This window comes from Cygnus olor, chromosome 2 (assembly GCF_009769625.2).
Source record: "Cygnus olor isolate bCygOlo1 chromosome 2, bCygOlo1.pri.v2, whole genome shotgun sequence".
Taxonomy (NCBI): domain Eukaryota; kingdom Metazoa; phylum Chordata; class Aves; order Anseriformes; family Anatidae; genus Cygnus; species Cygnus olor.
Window position 1 is genome coordinate 5432644 of NC_049170.1, and position 18990 is coordinate 5451633.

Here is an 18990-nt window from a genome sequence, read left to right on the forward strand (position 1 = left end):
CTGCCTTCTGCCTAGATGAAAGCAGATCCGTACTGGCACTGAGAACTCATTTTATACATAGGAACCTTACTGTGCCAAGAGGACCCTTGAAGCTACAACTGCCTCCCTCCCCCCCTCTACATAATGCTATCTTTCTGCTCTGAAATACATGAGATTGCTGGGTAAGCAAGACAAGCTACATAACAGGAACATGAGAAAATATAACAGCTCTAGCTAATCGTGACCTTCAACTAACAATCACAATAAAAAGAATACAGAGATATTGCAGGAGCCCAATTGTATTATTAAGTGCAAAATAAGAGCTAGGACAAAAAACTTCAGTCTGTGTTACAAGTTTAAACTTCCTAGCACGTCAAAGGTCATTAATACATTTCTTTTTCAAACCATTAGCTCTTAGCTTCAGTGATCTTTCTGTTAACAAGAACGGAGAAGGGAGAATTTCCTAAGATGAAACGTAAACATTTGTATTAGTGCTGAAATCTGTTTTATATCTAATTATTAAGCATAAGCTTGTCTACTACATTAGTCATACAAGCTAATAATTAGAAACATGTTGTAAAAAAAATGGAATGGCTACCTTCAACCACTTTGTTTCTAGCAATTCCTCAGAACCTTTCTGTGCAGGCACCCCAACTGTTTGTTTATATTTTGCTGCTGTGTAAACTACTTGCTAGTAACCCTTCCACCTTGCCCCCCTGGTGGTTTCAGAGCAGCTTGGTTAAAAAAGAAAAACTCTCTCTCTCTCTCTCTATATATATATAGATACATAAAGCTAAAGCACATCCTCTAGCATACGGAGGATTTAAGACAGAACCTAACTTGTGATTTGGGTAGGACAAACGTAGTTATAAAGGAAACGTTAAGTCTTTGCACTGCTTTCAAAAGCCATCTTCCTAAACTTCCTTCAAGATCATGAAATCTTTAAGAAAACCCTGGAAAAGCCATTTCATGTGCACTGACATTTTCATTTGGAGCCACGGTTTTAGGTGCTTTGTCATACAAACAATGTACAACGTAAATATAATTAGAGAGAAGGAGTTCAGAGTAAAAGGGATTGATTACAAGTATTCGTTCACAATCACCACACGAGGGCCTGTCTTTGAACTTCAGCTGAACTCGTTTCTTTTCTCATCCTAGGATGCTTTACAGTGCTGAAGCAAATGTCAATCTTGCATTTTTCCACCTCAGTTGATCTGTAGGATTTATTCTGCTTCTCAATTTGTGCCTGAAATTTGTAGAGCTAGTAACGGATCCCTGAATACACTTGATTTCACAGTGCAAATCATTTGCTATCACTAGAGAAAGCAGAGAATTAGCAGCTGTGCTGATTTGTCAGTACACTGGAGTTTAGTTCCCTGGGTATTCAAATACTGCTGCAGCTCCCATGCCAGTTCCAATGCACATTGACACAACACCATACGCTCTGGAACGAAAGAAGACACGGAATTAAGAAAAACCATCACGTTTATGTCACCTGACCAGGGGAAAAAATCCAACAAAAGTGATGATTACTTCTGAGCCTGATTTACCCAGATACAGCTAAGGTCAATACCGTTGTTCAGTGCTCACCTTCTCCCTCTACGCTTCAATTCATTGAGCAAAGTGACGACTTGCCGAGCGCCTGTACAGCCCAGGGGGTGCCCCAGGGCTATTGCTCCTCCCAGGGGGTTGACCTTCTCCATGGGAATGCCCAGCTTTTCAACACAGTACACAGCCTGGAAAGACACGGGGAAGTGTTTCACAGCATGCTCTCACCTCTGTTAGTTCTCAGCTCTCCTGCAGTACAGAACTAGGAGGGCTGCAGAGAAGACTGGTGATCTCCACATACAAAGAAGGACAGCAAACAGCCAGGCAGATAATCCTAGGCGGGTCTAGGGGCTTCAGAAGATTTGTGCTCAGAATGAATTTAGCTCAAGTTATGTTTTCTGTTACAGAAAATCCACACTCTTGTGTCAGCCGCTCTGAAAGTATTAAAATTAGTATTTATAGGCCTGCCTAGCTGGACCATTTGCCAGTGGAAAGCAGTGGAACTACATTACAAATCCAAAGCACACGAAGCAAGCTAGACCTATCAACTTCATCTCGAAGTGAGCCCACATGCTTTCTGACAGGCAAGTCACAGATTTGTGGACAACAAGTGAAGTTTCTGCATTTCATTAAGGACATGCAAATTGGTAAGTGCAACACATTCACACTGACACCACCCTATAACAAATTACAGCCTTGTGAAACAGCAATTTTGCAAGTTGGTATGAGGATACAACAATAAAGATTAAAAAAGATCTCCACTAAATAATAAGGTAATCTTATGCTATATAAGCAATGCCTGCTTATTTTTATTTCAAGAAAATAGTCTGTACACGTTCCTAACATTTGGCCAGAAATGTAGTCAAATCTTAATTTTGAGACCAAGTTGAAATATATTTAGTTTCCAAGCACTGTAACAACTCAAACAGGATGATCACTCACCTGGCTTGCAAAGGCTTCATTGATTTCAAATATATCTATGTCATTTAGCGTCAGACCTGTGATTCAGAAAAGTCAGGATTTAAAAGGAGATATTATTGCCTTATAAGTACATCAAAGAGAATAATTCACTTGAAGTCTTCCTTTATGAATTCTACTTCTACTCTGCTAACAACAACAAAGGGAGGACCTTGGCTCCCTGTCGGGTGTCTACGTTTGTATGTCTTTATGTGTACAAGTATCTAAAGACTGCAAAACCTCACAGTCCGTGGCATCATGTCACTGAGTTTGCAGTTTCCTTAGATTAAACACGGTTTCTTTGCAGAGGGGTTAAAGACCAAAGGGTATTTCAAGACAAAGATAAAACTATAGGCAAATGTGTAACCACAGTGATGACAGCTGACCACAATAATAACCGTGAGCTATAAAAGCTGTTTAACCCTGTGAGTATGATAACACCGAGGAAAGCCCATTCCACTGGTCAGATGCCAAAATTGTAAAGAAAACCAAAACAACAAAGAAAAAACACACCCCCACAGCCTAGTCACATTCAGTGAAAAGAGAACTAAACGAACTCTAAATCATTTGCCACATGCTGGCAGCTTGTTGAGACCGTGCAGGGGTTTAGTCCGGAGCTTCTCAAAGGCGAGTGAGTGGTATTTTGTACCTCAGAAGTGAGCGGTACGACACCACCACTAGGCAGCATCTCTTTCAAGGTTCTGAATTTAAGCCCAGTGTTCCTCTCCCTGCTAGCTGCACATGCTGGAATGATCACCTCAAATTTCAGTCGGCAGGGTGCGATTCTGCCTCGTGCTGAGCGCCGTGTGAGCGATGAGTTCCTTACCTGCCTTCCCCACAGCGGCAGGGATCGCGTAGGCTGGCCCTATGCCCATAACATCGGGCGGGACTCCGACCACGGCAAAGGACCTGAGCACCCCCAGCACTGGCAGTCCCAGCTGTGCTGCTTTCGAACGTTTTGCCAGCAGAACTGCAGCTGCTCCGTCACTGACCTGGCTGGCGTTGCCTGTTGGAAGAAATCTATTACCACCTCTTCTGCCTGAGCACATTGTGTGACAGGGCAGGTAAGCCACAGGAATGGCAGAAAATCATGTCATTAACGACAGAGCTGACCTGCTGTAGTGCTGCCGTTCTCCTTGAAGGCAGGCTTCAGCTTTGCCAAGCCTTCCAGGGTGGTGGAGGGCCTAATCCCTTCATCTTGGTGCACAGTGATTGTTTGTCGGTTGCCCTCCTTATCTTGGACGGTGGTCTTGACCGGAACAATCTCGGCTTTAAACAGTCCCAGCTGCTGAGCTTTTGCTGCTCTGTTAGAGGAAAGTACAGAAGTTAAAATAACCTGGAGAAGAATTGCAAGAACTCACGTCAACAAGAGCAGTCAGCGAGGATGAATTAAGATGTGAGTTGGTACCAGGTGCATCGTCACTGCATAGTGGATGGGAAGAAGGCAAATACTGCTTTCCGTTAATGGGAAGACAGACTTCTTACCTCTGTCACAGGAAATACATCGCCAACATTACGGGTGCTCTCCCCAAACCCAAGTCACAGGAGCACACAGTGCTGAGCAAGATCCTGTTCTGTCCCCACTAACACCTTAGTGACTGACTGACCACCACCAGCCCACAGCCATCAAGTTGTACATGTCCAGTGGTACAGTCACACCACAACTGGAAGAAAATAATCCCGATGTTCAAGCATCAATGCCTATTTCTGGAAGTTTAAAACAGGGCAAGTCAGCTAAGCTTCTATGTAATACTAATAACTTGTGAGAAGTTACAGAATGGCTAGAGTTTCACCCATTCCAGATTTTGTCCTACAAAAAACAAGTTGACTTTCAGACTGCAGACTTGAAGTATCATCTTCTGGCATTTAAATGTCATCTTTCAACCTCAAATGATTCTCATTTATGTTGCATAATTTATTGACTACACAGAAGGGAACCAGAAGTAAAGGTGCACAGAGGATCGACTCCGGTCCCTCTGACAGCAGCATTACCAGCAGGGAACAACTGACACACCCAGACTGATGGAAGTGCGCAGAATGCAAGTAGCTAAATTATAATTAACTCAGAGCACATAATTTTAATCTTTCATACTAACAAGGTATTTAAAAGCCTCTGCACCAGAGAAAATTTAGAAGATTTACCTTCCAGCAGCAAAGCGCCCTTTTCAGGTAATGCAAATTGGAGACAAAGCTTGTTCTACTCCCTCATTTCTTTACGCTTTTATTCATAAAATATAAATATTTAATACTGCCAAGTAAGAGAGATTAAGAGCCGAAGGAGAGATCAGTAACTCCGCAGACATCCTGAGCCTGCAGCCAGAAAATCAACCCTTTCCTCATGTGAGAGGTGAGGATCGTGTTCACATACCCTTTTGCGCTATCAGTCAGTGAGAAAGCCTGGCGTGCCAAGTTCCCTCGAAGCAGGGCCAGAATTTAAAGGTTAACTGCCTTGTCCAGTGGCTTCCTGCATTAGATAAATAATTGGGCCGGGGCGATGCTTAAACACAGTTCTGAAAGCTGGTTTAACTCCTTGATGCCAGCAACTTCAGTGTCTCACCCACTGTCTCTGGACTGCTGGTACAGCCCCAGGGATTCCGGGGGTCAGCTCACCCTGGCAATTTTTTAACCTAAAGGAAGGATATTAGAGGTAGGATTGGGCTCACTCGGAGCCAAACGCCTGCAGCAAAGACAAGCTCTTCCTATAAGCTTGGCAGTTCTCTAGAAATGGCTACTTTGAAATACTCCCCCTCAGGGAAGATCACTTCTGCTCTGACGCCCACATTCGGTTTAAAATGACACCGAGCCAAAGCCACTACGAAAACACTCAGCTGTCCACCGGCTTCGGAAACCTCGTGGCAATTGTATCCTTCACACGATGACAAACACGGCTGCCCTCGGTGCTCAAAGCCTGCACGTCTGGTGTTAAGTGCGCAAAACCACGCGGCTCCCAGAGCAGCTCTGGACTCCGGCTTCCTTACCACACCACCCAAGACACGTGCTGGTCTTTGCTCTGTCCAAACAAGCTTCTTTACTCACTGTTAAGTTTTGAAAGGCAAGATGAAGGCTGCACTTAACCACTCACGCAAAGTTGTTTTTTTCCCCCCTCTCTCCATGTATTCAGTAATGAAAAAGGTAAAAATAAGAAGCATTTACTTTTGCTGGGAAGCCAAGGCAAAGGCATCTTGCTTCTTTCGGGAAACTCCAAACTTCTCTGCCACATTCTCTGAGGTTATTCTGGGGAAAACAACATCAGAAAAATAATCCAATAATATATCTAGTGAAGCTGGAATTGTCTTTTATTGACAGCACGAGCTACAAGCAGCGGCTTCAGTCTCAAAGCTAACTGCTGACTTCTCAACCTGGACCTGCTTGGCAGGGGCGGACCCTGAATCAAATCCATTAACCAAAACAAAGTTCAAATCCACTCTCGCACCACACCACAGACTCCCCTCGGGGTCAATTTAAGAGCGAAGAGGATGGCCTCCATCTCTGCTAACGTGTGGCCGTGCCAAGGGGGTTAATGAAGCTGGCAGGTCAGGTACAGGAGGAAAGAATTCAAGGCAGCTGTTGCCTTACACCTTTAGCACTTCAGAGAACAGCAGAATATCCTTTTATAAGGAAACAGCGGCTTTGTTCTACATGGAAGTTGAAATTATGAAATGCAAGAGCATTTCCATAAATCCTAAACACACAAAACGTTGTGATTCATAATTGTTTGAATTAATGAAGCCACTGAACTTAAGACATAAGAAAATCTTTCATCAGAGCTGCTGATCTTCCCCACCCATTCCACACCACAGATCTTCTGCACCAGCCCAGGAGGATGCTGACGCCCACAGCCAAGCTCCCGGCACTCAGATCGGTGTGAAACAGCAGTCACTGGGGGATGGACAACCTGGAAACCCCTCTGAGAGGAGACACTCACCCCATGGGAATAAGGCAATCTCGAGCTTTGCTGTTTTCCATCATACTGGAGCTGATATCGCCAGGGTTATTGGCACTTCTGAGGGACATTGTTTCCACGCTAAACACGGGAAAAAATTGAAGTTACTGCCACTGCGTCCACTTATGATGATTGCTCAGCTACGACTGGTCAGCGTCTTGACAACATTATTTCCTATTAACCTATAGAAGTGCAGCTGATAATTAAAAACTGGCTGAGGCAGAAACCCTTCAGGCGTCAATACAAAAATTAGCACAAAATTACGATGGATTGCTAGCCTAAGTGGGTCCTTGTTTCATTAGGACAGGAAACCAATGTCAACAGTTAATTTCTCATGTTTCCACAGCAAGGAAGGAATTGCTAACTATTCTGGCACTTCTGTCTTCAGACGTAATGAGAAACCCAAGGTTCTTGGACTAGAGTTGTCAACAGCCAGAAAAAGGCCAGTTCCAGCTTAAAAACTGGTTGGCAGTAGAACAACACGAAGTATGAAGCAACCCAAGACAAAGAGGCTTCAGTGAGCTATGCCCTTTGCATTTTGCAACACACAGAATTTCAGATGTGGGTCCCAGAGGCTGCAGTCTTTGACCTACAGATGAGTTAACAGATCGAAGGTACCCAATTTTACTGCACGAATACAAAGCCACCGCTTAGGACTAGCGAGCTTTTGTACAGTCGGTCTTAGGCCACGAAGCTTAAGATGCTTCATGGTCTGCTGCGTTCTGGGAACACAGATCTGCTTGGAAGGGATTTCTGACGCCTCATCCAAGACCTGCTGCAGAAGGACAGCGTGCTGCTCGCAGGAGGCCATAAAAGTGCCACAAAAAGATGTTCTTACCCACAGGCCAGGCCAATGTCATATGACCCATTTCGGATGCCACCTGTAACAGCAGTGCACAAACGTTCTTATTATCGTTAGGAGCAAAAGCGCTTGGATTCCAGCTGCAGTTTTGTGACCACCTGACGCACTCACCACCCCTGGAAGGGGCTTTCCCTCTGCGCTCCAACGTAAGCCAAGGAGCTGACGTGGCTGAAACTAAGCACGACCTGACCTGCAAGCAGGGAGGACAGGACCGACCCTAAGAGAAGGAGCCTGACGTGGAAGTGGTACCAGGAAGAACTCATCCTCAGATGACCAAGGTATTTCTCTAAGGGTATCTTACATATCTCAAGGGTATGAGGTGTATATATAAGGGCATCTTCATATCTCAACGATATGAAAGTATTCAAGTCAACACCACACTGAGAATTCCCAACCGCAGAAGGCTTTATCACTGTTTTTACTGCTCAAAGGGACCAGAGAACAAATGACCAGGATAAAGGAGCACTTGTGGTGCGGCAGGCATTAACGCCAACCCAAGTGCCCGTGCACACTTACCAGCTATATTGATAATGGCCTGCAGCCCGGAGGAGCACTGCCGGTTCACACTCGAGCAAGGCACCGTCTCTGGGATACCACTAGAACATGAGGGAGCGTTAAAGACCACGCAACAAACCAAACCACTACAGAGAACGTTAGGCTGCTTGATTAAACTTTAACCCTCGCGCTCGGGACAGATCCCAATATACATTTGTTGACCTATTTGGACCTGCACCAAGACAAAGCAAAATCCATGGATAATTTCCAAATTGAATTGCAGGTGGCTCCACGTGCTGTTTCCCCACGAGTCTATTCTTCAGAAAGCCCTCAGTAAGCAGGTCCCTCTCACAAGCCTAGTTCCTGAGCTCTGACCAGAGCCAGAAATGCTCAAAGGCTCTGCAATATTCCTAATTGCTGTGCCTGCGCCCCTCCAAAGCAGCGACTGTAAACTGCTTTAGCAGAAGGAAACGTCATTCAGCAATAAAAGCTGGCTGAAATACTTGGAAGCTGGGATGCAGCTGCAGACATCAGCCACAATTCTGAAAAACAAAGAACTGAGACAACTGCTAAGTTCGGGGCTCAGGTACAGCTGAGAGAAGTACAGCCCTGCGGTACGGAGAAGCAGCTGGGAGCCCACAAAACGAGATCTCCCGTCCAGAGGCGGCACGGAGGTTAATCAGCCTCACCTCTGCCTCCCTGGGAAGGCTGCCAGGAGCGAGCAAAGTGCTCACGCCTCCACGCCTCCATCACTGGCCCCGCTGTGCTGATGGGGGGAGATCAGGGGAGCAGCCCACGGAGCAGTGTCTGCGTGGAAGGGGAGGCCGCTCCTCGCAGCACCGCCCGGCCCCTGCCAACAGGGCCTGCTTCTCCCAGCAGGGCTCTCCAAACGCTCGATCAAAGTCTGACTTCTAGGCAAAAGGTGATCTGCCAGAAACTCCTACGAGCTCACGAGCCTCATCACGACCTCTCACCCAATGCGGCTCTGTAGCTGAGGCCCAAGAAGACGAGAAGAAACCTCGATCTGGTTGAGTTTACCTTAGAAACTGCGCAACTCTTGCGATCAAAGCGCCGGCTCCCGGCTGCAGCACGTTTCCTGCGTGCAAAGACAGGATTCCCATCAATCAGTTGCACTGCCCCCGCTATTTGCTGCTGACACCGAAGGACACTAGTGTCACCGTGGCTCGGTGCCATCTGATCGGAGCCCAGCCACTTGGGACAGTCATCAAGGGCGTGTTAATTTCATGAGCATAATAACGCCACGCATCAACCCCTTCTGATCCCCACAACACCCGCGAGTCTCCCATGGGCCTGTCCCAGAGCCTCCAGGCAGGACGGAGGGCGATCACTCACCCACACAGATGTCTCCCAGCGCCTCTGGACGAAGCCCGACGTCCTGCAGGACGGCCGTCATAACGGCAGACAGCAGCTCATCGGGCGTGGTATCCTGCAAGCACACGGGGTTAGCGCTACTCAACGAACACCAACGACTGCCCCGCCACCAGCTCACCTTCGTGCTGCTGCAGAGGGTCGGTGCCCGGGCTTGCACAGCGCTACCTCACCTCTACAGCCACCATCAGACCGAGCTGAGTTTTCCTACAAAGGCGTTACTCTTACGTATGTTTTTGCCCTGAGTGTTTTTCAAGCACTGTAACACACGCAGCTTGCTTACCTAGCTGGGATTTATACGAATATGTTGTAGGGCCTTGAAAGTAAAGCAACTAGGATGAGTTGTACAGCACGAGCATGCAGAGACTCAGAGTTCCCTCTGTGTAAAACCCAGATGACCCCACAGGGCAGCAGCTGGACCCCACCACCCGCTGAGCTCCAGCTGAGTTACTGCGGGGATTTCCGCGCCCGGCAGCGCGTGGCACACGCCTGGAGCGGGTTTTGCACAGGTCAGTGACTTAAGTCACTTAAGACTATAGCTGCGTGTGCCGTTATCGACCCCAAATTCAACACAGCCCCTTGAAAGCCCAGAAAAAACACAGGCAGCTTGGGAACACCTCATGTCCCACCACCTCCACTTGCAGGTGCTGTGGCTATCCCGGGCCTGGGTTTGTGGGAACGTGATGTGAGAAGAGACTGAGGAAGCCAGAAAGCGACAGCAGTCGCCTGGCACCATGCTTGGGTCTTGCTCAGACCCCGGGACGCCACTCCTGCGGCTTGGCAAGGAGAAGGCTGGTCCAGGAGGGCCACACCAAGAGGTCCGCAGCAAGGCAGGAAGGTGAGGGAGATGCTCCTCACCGCGGTTCCTCGGGGAACCGGGACTGGTGGGCTCAGCGTGGGGCAGGACGTGACAGGGTTGGGCACCACACAGCAGCCTGCGGGGCTGGGGGGCTCCCGGTGGCACCGCAGCACCCCCAAAAAATGATTTTATTTTCCTGATGGTTGGCGAGCGGAGCCCCTCCTGGGCTGGGGGCAGCGAGGGCAACCCCTGAGGGGGTGCTGGTGGCTGGGGGGCTCAACATTTTGGGGCGGGGGCAGCTCCCTGAGAGGGGAGCGAGGACTTTGGGGTCCGGAGGCGCCTCCTGGATTTGGGGCGCGAGGGGCAGCAGGGAGGGGACCCCCCCCCCCAAAAGCAAAGCCGTACCTTGAACCCCCCGCGCTTGGCTCGGCCGATGGCCGTCCTCCTCCCGTGCACCACCACCACGTCGTCGGGGCCGGCGGCTCCCCCGGCCCGGCTCCCGCAGGGCGCTGCCCGCACGGCGGCCGGGGGCTGCCCCGAGAGGTGCCCCAGCACCGCCCGCACCCGCCGCAGCGCCCCGCCGCTGCCCCCCGCCGCCATCTTGGCGTCCCCGGGCCCCGCCGCCATCTTGATGCCCCCGCGGCGGGCGGGGGGGCGGGGCTTCGCGGGACACGCCCACTTCGTTTGCATGGCCACGCCCACCGCTCGCTGGCCCCGCCCCCCGGGTCGGGCTCCGTGGGTGGGTGGGGAGGAGGAAGGGGGGAGGGAAGGGATTGGAATAAATAAACGGAAACAAAAGGAAATAAGGAAAATAAAATTAAAAGGTTAAAAAAAAAAAAAAAGAAGTTAAAATTAGAATAAAAATAAAAATTAAAAATTAAAATTAAAAATAATAGTAAGTTCTATGAGTCTCTGAAAAGACAAAATGCAAATAAATAAAAATAAGAATAAATGAATGCAATGAAAGAAGGCAGAAATAAAAGAGCCCGCCCCCAGCCTTCTGCCATGGTGTAACACCAGGCCAATGTGACCGGGCAGTGCATGCGTGGTGGTGGTCCCTATTTCAGGCCAAAGCCCCCAGCCCCGCTGCTCAGCAGCCCCCGAGGAGGGAATGACACAGGGGGACGGCCACACGCTCAGCAGACACACAACATCACACCGGAGCCTTTTTCCAATGGAAGGAAAACGTTTCTCTGGGATACACACGGCGACACCGCACGCAGAGCGGGGACATGGCCCCAGCAGGGCCGCCCCGCTCCCCCGGGTGCGCTGGACAAAATAAAATATACATATATAAAAAAAAAAAACAAAAAAAAGGAAATTTACATGGCATAATATTACATTCTCTTCTAGTTTTCATTTTGTACATCAGAACACTGCGAGGGTTTAAAAAAAAACACAAAGGCAAAGGCACCTGAGGAGCAAGTCGCACTCACACGCGCGCACTCACACGCAGCCTTGCACGCACACCCCTGTACACACACGCCCATGTACACACACACGTACACACACACACATGTACACACACACATACAAACACACTCACCCATGAGCCAGGGGACCAGGCTGTCCCAGGGAGGCTTTTTGGGGTGCTTTGTGGGGCTGACGAGGCCCCAGGGAGCGTTGCGGAGGGTCCCCCGTAGCCTCCCCCAGCGCTCGGGCAGCGCGGCTGGGCCCCACTTTTGTTCTTGAGTCTTTGGAGAAAATAACAGCTCACATCCACCCCTAAGGGGTGAAAAATCAAAGCTGAACAGGGTCGGTGAAAGGGGAGAAAACAGCATAAAAACACTTCTAGCTTTACTGAAACACCCTTTTTGTTCGTCTCTTCTGACAACCCCTTATTTGCCAACACGTTTTTTCTTGTGTTTTTTTTTTTAATCCATCCTCTAGAACCAACCAGAGTGATGGATTTGGTCCTATTCACAGAATAAAATCCTTTCTTTCCCCTAGAGGAAGGAGGCGACTATTCCCCCCCTGCGGAGGGGCAGCCCGGAGAGCCGGCATCCACCGCCCTGGTGGCCAGGCACAAAGCTCGGGTAGGTGCCGGCCTCGGCAGCTCCGTGGACACATTTACAGGGAACCCTTCTAGCTATTTAATTTGCCCAAACAGCCCCAGTCTTTTTTTCTTTAACTGAAATAACTCTGGTTTTTGCCTCTCTCTCTGGAGCTGCAGCCACAGCACGGCTCGATCTCTTCCGCCCGGCAGAATTCAAGGATGTGCAAAGTCACACAACCAGCCCCTTTCTCCATTTCCCCTTCGCTCCAAGCAACCCTTTTCATTTTCAGTGAAAAATAAAATAAAATAAAATAAAATAAACCTGTGTTTGACACGGTGGCCTGAAGCTGGCACCGCCCTGGGAACTGCTTGTTTAACCTTCGCTGAGCCGGGTGGAAACAGCTAATGCAGCACGGAAGCAGGAGATGGGGCGATGCAATTAATTTGTCCAAAATCACCAAGATCTGATAAATTCATTCCCAGGGCCTCTCCGCTTGCTCCCCACAGGGTAGTAGTGTTGGTCAGAGGCCGTAGCCCAGCAATGCTTTAAGCTTTCCCAATTTCTCCTACAACTTCCGAAACATTGCAGAAGGAAGCCCAGCTGCACGCGATCTACGCAGCCCTGCGGCCCCAGGCTGCGGCTTCATGCTCGTGCAGTCCCGCAGGTCCTCTCTGCCTGATTTTAGGAACCGGGCCGGGTCGTGCGGAGGCCCAGCTGTGCTCCTCCTGCTCCACACGCACACGCACGCACACACACAAAGGCAAGACGTCTGCATAAATGTGCCCGACTCCCTGCCAGGCGCCGAGTCGGGCGTCACTCCGCGATTGTAACCGCTTAAGGCACAGGACAGGAGCGAACGCCGCCCCTCTGGCGGGGCTGCCTGGCGCTGCCACCTCCAAAGGGTTCCCTTCCCCTCGTGAACGGGGACACCGGGTCCCCCCCGACTCCGCGGTCTGAGGATCATCTCCAGCTGGGCCGAAGCCTGGCGCCTGTTCCTCTGCGGGGAGCGGTGATGAGCACCCAGCATCTTATTCCTCCACTGGTCCCGGGGACGAGGAGGGTGCTCGCCCCGAGGCCAGCGCTCCGGGGAAGCCCTCGTCCCCAAATCCCGGCGGTGGCCTGCGTCTCCAGCCTCCAACGGTCCCGAGCGTGCCTTCAAAAATCCCACAAGGCGGCAGCCACCGAGCTGGTGACGAGCGAGAAGGGACCCGGGGGGCCACCAAGCAGGACGAGCCCGGGGCTGAGGTGTGAACCGCGGGGTGCAAAAAGGGCCGCGGGTCTGGCGGCCGCCCCCCCGTCCCACCGGCGTTTCCCCAAGCCGCCGCCCGGGGCTCAGAGCCCGCAGTTGACGAAGGGGTGCCTCAGCAGGTCCTCGGCCGTCGGCCTCCGCTTCTCCTCCACGAAGATCTGCTTGAGGAAGTTGCGGCAGGAGTTGGAGACGCCGTCGGGGAGCTGGGGGTTGGTGGGCTGCGTGGCGATCTTAAAAATCGCCGCCATGGCTTCGAACTCCGCCCACGGCGGCTTCTCCGTTAGCATCTCCACCACGGTGCAGGCCACGCTCCTGCAACGAGGGCAAGCAGGCGGGGTGAGACAGCACGTACAGGGCTGGGGTGGCCTTCCGCTCCCACTAGTGAGAGCAGACTTGTGAGATTTGTCCTAAAACTGGTGGCTTTTCTGCCTGCTTTAGCTACCAGAGATTAAGCTTTATAAAGTACGTGGCTGAGAACGCAAGGGACCTTATGGGAGCACCCCCCGAAGGAAAACCCAGACGAGTTTAGACACCCCAGTTTCAATAATAGGATGTAGTTCCCCAAACAGCAGAGCCAGAACGAAACATGCTTGCCTACAGATTTACATCTGACTTTATCCCCATTTATTGGGAGGACAAGTCGAGTTATCCCTGCTCGTTCAGGCTCCAGCTGACAGCCTCCAGAGAGGCCTCTCAAAACACTCAGAAGCACCCAATGATTTCGGTTGTCTTCGTGTCCGAGCCGCATGCAAACGTCCAGCAGCAGATTTTCAGGGGTTGCCAAAAGATCACACTGAGCCTCCAAGCTGGGCTTAGTTAACCCAAAAACGGGGTGACCAGAACTCAACAGCTCTTCTGGCAAGCTCTGTCATCAGCTTGCTTTCCAGAATTAGACGGCAGCTACACAGTTGAGCCACATGTGGTCCTCACACACAGGGCCTTCCGAAAGCAAGCTGTGGTTTTGTGTGCTGCTCTCTGGGGGCTTTCAGCTATGCTTTGCTCCCTCTGGGTGTCTGCATATTTGATCCTGACATTCACCTCCCATTTCCATCCTTTGCATCCTTTCCATCTTCCAAACACTAGCTATAGTTGTTGCTCCCACTACAGCTTCCCAAAGGGATCGTCAGATTTACGTGGCAGTGGTGGGGTTTTTACTCTATTCCTTACCACACGTCAGCTTTCCTTCCGTAGCCTTCTCCGCTGATAACCTCTGGGCTCATCCAGTACGGCGTTCCCGTGACAGATTTAATCCCGGTCCCAGACATGCAGATGGTCTGGATACGTTTGCTGGCCCCAAAATCTCCAAGTTTCACATTTCCAGCAGAATCTCTCAAAATATTGGCTCCTGGTGACGAAAAGCGACAACAAAAACACCAGGCGATGAAGCAGCAAGCTGAACTGAGCAGCCACAGCAGGGAGAGCAGGAAGGGCAGAGGCAAAGAGTTGGACGTAAGGGAACCCAAAGGGTCTTGCTGGGGCTGGACTCAGCACTAGGATTTTACATCCCTCTCTCCTAGGCAGCTGCTCTCTAGGAGAGCAGATTCCCTCTGGCTCTCCTGGACAGTCTCACTCAGCAGGTTTCCAAAGAGTGAGCAGTGAATGGGAGATGATGAATTCTGCTTCCACTGACAGCACAACAGAGCTTCAGATCCCTCCCATCACCAGGGCCTCTCAATTCTTGCGTGTGTTGCCCCAGATTTTTAGAAATGTGGAGATCTGACAGCTGTAAAGGCAGTTAGTTTCTCTTAAGAGTATCTAGTCTGGGCATCCCAGGCAGAAAGACAGAACAAGAGTTTGGTTCCAGCTGCTTGTTCAAGATTTTCATGGTTCAAGAGGCAAAGCTGGGGCAAAAATAACTTAAACACCAGATACCTGCTCTACGTTTTGTACAAGAATTATATTGGGGCGGGGTGAGGCTAGGCTGAAGAAACCTAAGCAAGCAAGAAGCTTCCCTGCGTTACCTACTCACCTTTAATGTCCCTGTGGACAATCATATTGCTGTGCAAGTAGAAGACTCCCTGCAAGATCTGCCTGGTGTACTTCCGAGTGACGTTCTCCGTCAGAGCACCGTACGCTTTCAGCTGGTCCTTTATTGAACCCTGGTGAGAGGAAACATCGTGCAGCAACCGTAAGGACCAGCAGAACCAGGTGCATCACGTCACAGTGACCTTTTAAACTTTCCTAACCACCATATTTCTCAGCTCAAAAAAAAAAAACCCAACCCACTCTGTTGTAGAAATGGCAAGATAAACATCCAGTAAGTGCTGAACGGAGCAAGGATTTGACCCCACTGCCTCAGAGTCCAGTGGAAAAAGATGTACGGCCTCTGACAGCTGTCAGTGCTACCCTCTGCCAACAGCACGGATCTTGTTCTCCCTCTAGTGGCTAGACTTCACCAATAGCTCACGGACAAGGACCACAATGATGAGGAGCTTCCAATCAAGCAAGAGGATACTCTCAACTAGTTCTTCATGGTTGACAGTCTTCTGTGAAGCCTTTCCCCCAGTTTCTTTTGGGGCTGGTGGTAATCCTGTGGTTGGGGATCTCCCTTCCATTTCACGGTGTTGCTCAAGTAACCTGGGATGCTCTGAAATTACCTCCTCCTGCACCTTGTATGCAAGGTATCCTCCCTCACTCACAACTCTTCAAGCTTCCTTATCCTGGCCTCTCTCACCCTGACTGGGGGACATCAAACGTGAAGCCAAAGAAGGGAAAACAGGGTCTTCAAGACTTGTGGTCAAGTGGACTGTTCTGTTTTCCAAGCATAAACTGAAAAAAGTAGGTGAATGGTGCAGGGTACAGCAGGAAATACACAGCTTTTTAACAGGGGTGATCATCAGAATGCCAGGCTGATGGTGCAACCAAGCTTTGCCCCCGGAAGATTTTACCAAGCTAGCTGCGTATCGTCAGAAACCTGGCCACGTCCAGCAGTCTGGAGCTGCTCTTCTGCAAGGTTTGGGAGCTCAATCATATCCACTGCCATTGGAAACCAAAGCCCTGAGCTGCTTTTGTGAAATAAGCCATCCCCGTGGCACTAAAGTCAATCTGTATTTGGTCAGAGCTCTGGTTTATCGCAAAGAAAACAAACACTCAACTTCCAGCCTTGCTGGACGCTGCCCCAGCATCAAACGTCGGTTTCCTGGCTGCTAACAAACACCAGCACGTTGCAGAACGAGCAGCAAGGGTACTGCTGAAGCTTCTGGGTTTTACTCTTCAGGGTCTTTCCTTTGTCATAAGGCCTGAAAGTGATACGCCCGCCCCTGGGGACGGAGGCAGGACGGTGCTTGGAAGGGGCTCAAATGCATGAAGCCCACCTGATTCAAGACATGTCAGGAGAACTTGCAGCACATTTACTAATGACCAAAATAATTTGTGACCAGATGACTTCCCAGCCCCTCCTGACCTTACAAACACGGCCTGAACAAACAAGGATTTATTCTTCCACGGACTAGGGAATGAATCCAGCTGGGCAGGCAGGACGCAGGAGAGCAGCTCACCCAGCAATGCGAGCGGTTGTGCTGGTTTATACCAAGCAGTGACTTCGTCTCGCTGACTCTGATGTAACCTGCGTCCTTGCAAACGGAGGAGATGTTCGGCTAATCTGTGTGTGTTCTCCAACCCCTGCCTAGGCTCCCTCAGAGCTTCCTTTTCCCTGGAGCTATTTCGCCCGATGTCAGCAAAACCACAAACTTAATCCACTCCTGTTAGATTGGATCGTGCCACCAACAATAGGTTCAGTCCCGAGCAGGAGAAGGCTTACCAGTGAGTAACGCTGGTTTTAATGCACACGTGCTGAAAGCCAGAAATAATTGGTGACAGCTGTGGGTGGACAGTTGTACTATTAACTTGTCCTGGAGGGATTTGTAATAAATACTTAAGGATGGGCTCAGGCCACAGTGTTTGGAGCCAGATCTGGACCACGTCCCACATTCACCACGTTCAGATTCCAGACTGTGAACACACCCTTCCCCAGGATCCAAACCTGAGACCTGGCTTCCAGGCTTTTGATTTGACCCACGGCAAGTTGAGGGGCCTGACCACGACACCTGACTCGATCTGAGCTTCCCCAAGCCCTAGGGATGCTGAGATGCAGCGGTTTGGTTTGGTTTGGCTCAGCAGATAAACTTGACAGCTAAGCTTCACTACAACTCCAGATCCAAATTTCTCCAAACTCCAAGGCAGTGTAGATCTGCTCTCTCTAGCTCATGACAATCTTTAGCAGGAACTGCACTTACCCCTGGCATGTATTCAACAAAGATAGACAGCTTCCTCTCCTCGGGATCCCGCAAACACCCATAGTACTGCACTATCCTGTCGTGGCGGAGAGTCTTCAGCAGCTGAATCTCACACTCCAAAGCATTCACCTCCTGCCATGAAACAGACATACTGTGTGCGAAAAGAGAATGGTTACACGTGCCTCTCCGAAACAGGAGTATTACCCCAATATTGCTCCACACTGAACACTTCATAGCACCTGGGAAGCTGCCTGCTCAGGCATCAGCCATGTAAGGCTCAGAAATGAGGAGTGCTGTCCCGAGGAACTGGCAGGCAGGTGGGATACGCAAGGACTTGGCTTTGAGACAGGTGTGCTCAAGGAGTTTTTTCTGGAAAGATGTGAACGAAGACACCAACAAAGCTAATGCAGCACCCAGAGTGGGAAGGTGAGTGGAGCAAGAAGGCTAAAACTAAGGAAGAGCAGACAGACCTGCAGGAGATGGTACCAGAGACAATAAGCCAAAGTGACCAAGAAATGGAGGCAGAGGAATCACCAGGGCACGCCGACTGGTGCCACAAAAGCCATCAGGGACCACTCCAAAGAGGGCGAACCCAACAGTCTGCATGCGCTGCCTCCCATCAGGGACACGGACTCCTCCGCCACCTCCACCCTCAGCCTCCAGCCCACAGCCCCACAACGTGCTGCAGAGCGCAGCGCTGCCCTCACACTCACTTTACTTGTCTCTTGACTGTCAGGGTCAAATGGCACCTGCTTCACCGACAGCTCTCGGCCAGTGTCAGCATCATAGCAGAGGTAAACTTCCCCAAAAGCTCCTCTTCCAAGCAGCTTCCCCAACCTCCAGTTCACTGGTGCCTGCAGGGCTGCAGAAAAGAGGAGAGGGTTGAGAGAAGAGCACAGCAGGGAGATTTCAGCATCAGGGTCCATCTGACCCTACAAAATGCACATCAGGCCTGCAGTGATCTCACCAGGTCAGGCAGTGAGCTGCCCTCTCCCAGGGGCACCACGACAAAACTGTTTTATTTGTATGAGAGCTACTGGTGTGTGCATGTCCTTTATGCTCTACTTTACTATAAAGCAGAAACGAGTCACAGCAAAGTCACATTTCTTTAGAGTCCTTCCTCCAGAAACTGCTTTCTTGGGTAATGTTGAACTTTCTCTCCTCTGCTATGGGACAGTTAGCAGAACACAGAATGGCTGAGCAGCCACCCAGGCAGGGAACAGCAAGGAGTTTTATCTCACTAGTTGTTCCTAGGTTGAGAACTGTCCTGGTTTCAGGTAGGACAGAGTTAATTTTCCTCCTAGTAGCTGGCAGGGCGCTATGTTTTGGATTAGGATGAGAAGAGCGCTGATAACATGCTGATGTTTTAATTGTTGTAGAGCAGTGCTTACACCAAGCCAAGGACTTTTCAGCCTCTCTCTGTCCTGCTAGCGAGCAGGCTAGGGATGCAGCAGGAGCTGGGAGGGGACAGACCCAGGACAGCTGACCCAAACTGGCCAAAGGGGTATTCCATACCATCTGACGTCATGCTGAACAA

General features: G+C 50.2%; 2 protein-coding genes across 6 annotated transcripts in view; both read right to left on the reverse strand.

Moving 5' to 3' along the window:
- Positions 1-262: 262 nt before the first annotated feature.
- ACAA1 (acetyl-CoA acyltransferase 1) lies at positions 263-10614 on the reverse strand. The gene is made up of 12 exons (XM_040548014.1): positions 10378-10614; positions 9138-9231; positions 8823-8880; positions 7806-7885; positions 7266-7308; positions 6410-6508; positions 5638-5718; positions 3598-3788; positions 3311-3490; positions 2470-2525; positions 1570-1715; positions 263-1423 (listed from the first exon to the last, which is right to left on the reverse strand). The coding sequence occupies exons 1-12, from the start codon at positions 10597-10599 to the stop codon at positions 1348-1350; spliced, it is 1326 nt and encodes a 441-aa protein (XP_040403948.1). The 5' UTR covers positions 10600-10614; the 3' UTR covers positions 263-1347.
- A 524-nt stretch (positions 10615-11138) lies between these two features.
- Positions 11139-18990, reverse strand: part of LOC121064539 (mitogen-activated protein kinase kinase kinase 3-like) — a 77979-nt gene continuing 70127 nt past the window's right edge. For all 5 annotated transcript variants that reach the window (XM_040546181.1, XM_040546182.1, XM_040546178.1 and 2 more), the window contains 5 exons: positions 18167-18315; positions 17454-17585; positions 15188-15317; positions 14386-14563; positions 11139-13530 (listed from right to left, as the gene is read on the reverse strand). In XM_040546181.1, the coding sequence (XP_040402115.1) occupies positions 13302-13530; positions 14386-14563; positions 15188-15317; positions 17454-17585; positions 18167-18315 (818 nt within the window). In that variant the 3' untranslated portion in view covers positions 11139-13301. The remainder of the gene's footprint in view (positions 13531-14385; positions 14564-15187; positions 15318-17453; positions 17586-18166; positions 18316-18990) is intronic.